This window comes from Dendroctonus ponderosae, unplaced genomic scaffold (genome assembly GCF_020466585.1).
Source record: "Dendroctonus ponderosae isolate FM_Combo_2020 unplaced genomic scaffold, Dpon_F_20191213v2 Dpon_F_20191213_1, whole genome shotgun sequence".
Classification (NCBI taxonomy): domain Eukaryota; kingdom Metazoa; phylum Arthropoda; class Insecta; order Coleoptera; family Curculionidae; genus Dendroctonus; species Dendroctonus ponderosae.
Window position 1 is genome coordinate 62,836,535 of NW_026017110.1, and position 2,468 is coordinate 62,839,002.

Below are 2,468 nucleotides of genomic sequence, written 5' to 3' on the forward strand. Positions count from 1 at the left end.
TCATGTTCTACCAGACCGAGAAATTATTGTCCCAAAATCTTGCAGACCTTGCGCTATGGTTGTGCCAGATTTCGAACTGATTTGCGAAATTATGTTGGTGGCAGAGGGTTTTCAAGAAGCCAAAGTATTGGCGAGAAAATTCATTACCTTGTACACCCTTTGCAAGGAGCTGCTGTCCAAACAAGATCATTATGACTGGGGCCTTCGAGCTATTAAGTCAGTGCTAGTGGTGGCTGGTTCTCTAAAGGTGCAGCAATTCCTGCATGTTAAAATTCGTTAACTGGAAGTTTGCGTTTCTAGAGGGGCGATCCCGGACGTCCCGAAGAGGAAGTTTTAATGAGAGCATTGCGAGATTTCAATATTCCAAAAATTGTCACCGATGATACTCCCGTTTTTATGGGCTTGATTGGTGATTTATTCCCTGCTCTGGAAGTTCCCCGAAAACGAGATGCAGATTTTGAAAAGACTGTCAAGCAAGCGACCATTGATTTACTGTTGCAGCCTGAAGATAACTTTATTTTAAAAGTACTTTTCGGCAATCTTTTGTTCTCCAATCGAGCAGAAATATTGAGTTTTTTAGGTGGTTCAACTAGAGGAGCTTTTAGAAGTGCGCCATTCTGTTTTTATAGTAGGAAATGCTGGCACGGGCAAGTCTCAAGTCTGGAAAACTTTATTCCGAACTTACATGAACATGAAACGCAAGCCGATTTTCAACGATCTTAACCCGAAAGCAGTGACAAACGATGAACTTTTTGGCATCATCAACCCCTCTACAAGAGAATGGAAAGATGGCCTTCTTTCAGTACTGATGAGAGATCAGGCCAATGTGGGTGGAGAAAATCCCAAGTGGATTATTCTGGATGGAGATATTGATCCGATGTGGATCGAGTCCTTGAATACAGTGATGGATGACAACAAGGTTTTAACGCTGGCCAGCAATGAAAGAATCGCTTTGACTCCAACGATGCGATTGATATTTGAAATTTCAAATCTGCGAACTGCAACACCTGCTACTGTGTCCAGAGCAGGGATTCTGTATATTAATCCACAGGACTTGGGCTGGAATCCGTGAGTAAATTGGATTTATTTTTGTGAATCACGCCCTCCAAGGTTTACTCTTTGTATAGATATGTAACCAGCTGGATAGAGACTAGGGAAAACGGAGCTGAAAAATCGAATTTAATCATGTTATTTGACAAGTACATTCCGATCTGTTTGGAGAACGTTCGAACACGATTTAAAAAAATTACTCCTATACCGGAGATTTCTCATATATCCATGCTGTGTCACTTGCTAGAGAGCGTGTTGACTCCGCAAAATACACCAACTGATTGCCCCAAAGATTGGTACGAGTTGTATTTCGCATTTTGCTGCGTATGGGCTTTCGGATCTTCAATGTTCCAAGAACAGGTAAGAATCAGTCACACGCACAGTTTAAAATAGAACAACTTCATTTCCTTAGGCAACGGATTATAGAATTGAATTTACTAAATGGTGGGTAAATGAGTTCAAAACCGTTAAATTTCCACCTCAAGGAACAGTTTTTGATTATTACATCGACGACGAAACTAAGCAGTTTGTTTCTTGGATCGAAAAAGTCGGGCGGTTTGAATTAGATCCTGATGCGCCCTTGCAGGTTGGTTCCATTTGTGAAATGGGCTGCTTCTCAAGCAAGTAAATTTTAGGCGGTTCTCGTCCATACAGCAGAATCCATCAGAATTAAATATTTCCTGGATCTCTTGATGGAAAAACGACGTCCAGTTATGCTTGTAGGTAATGCCGGGTGTGGAAAAACGGTCTTGGTAACCGAAAAGTTGACATCGCTTTCCGAAAATTTTGCAGTAACCAACATAGCTTTCAACTTTTACACGTCATCGGAAATGCTTCAGAAGATAATGGAGAAACCACTGGAGAAGAAAGCAGGAAGAAACTACGGGCCTCCGGGCAATAAAACGTTGATCTATTTCATTGACGATATGAATATGCCTGAGGTTGATGCGTATGGCACAGTGCAACCGCACACCCTCATAAGACAGCATTTGGACTACAACCACTGGTACGATCGTGGAAGGTTGTCATTAAAAGACATACATAACTGCCAATATGTGTCTTGCATGAACCCGACCGCAGGAAGCTTCACAGTAAATCCAAGACTTCAACGACACTTTTATGTGTTTGCGGTCAATTTCCCGGGACTCGACGCATTGACCAGCATTTACCAAACAATTCTCAGCCAGCATTTGTGCAATTCTGAGTTTAAATTCCCTTCGGTGGTCACAAAACTGTGCGATAATATTGTGGCCGCATCAATCGTTCTGCATCACAAAGTGAGCCAAGTGTTTCTGCCCACAGCCATTAAATTTCACTATATCTTCAATCTAAGAGACATTTCCAATGTCTTTCAGGTACTCAAATTGACTGACAATATACAGGGTTATTCACGCTATACGGCACGGACGTTTGCCGCT

The 2,468-nt window shown here is 41.9% G+C and overlaps 1 protein-coding gene across 1 annotated transcript in view; it reads left to right on the plus strand.

Annotated features, from left to right (window-relative positions):
* Positions 1 to 2,468, plus strand: part of LOC109541062 (dynein beta chain, ciliary) — a 23,330-nt gene that overhangs the window by 10,707 nt on the left and 10,155 nt on the right. Inside the window, exons 13-18 of the mRNA XM_048663699.1 lie at positions 46 to 247; positions 301 to 525; positions 581 to 1,068; positions 1,128 to 1,410; positions 1,463 to 1,636; positions 1,686 to 2,405. Coding sequence (XP_048519656.1) covers positions 46 to 247; positions 301 to 525; positions 581 to 1,068; positions 1,128 to 1,410; positions 1,463 to 1,636; positions 1,686 to 2,405 — 2,092 coding nt within the window. The remainder of the gene's footprint in view (positions 1 to 45; positions 248 to 300; positions 526 to 580; positions 1,069 to 1,127; positions 1,411 to 1,462; positions 1,637 to 1,685; positions 2,406 to 2,468) is intronic.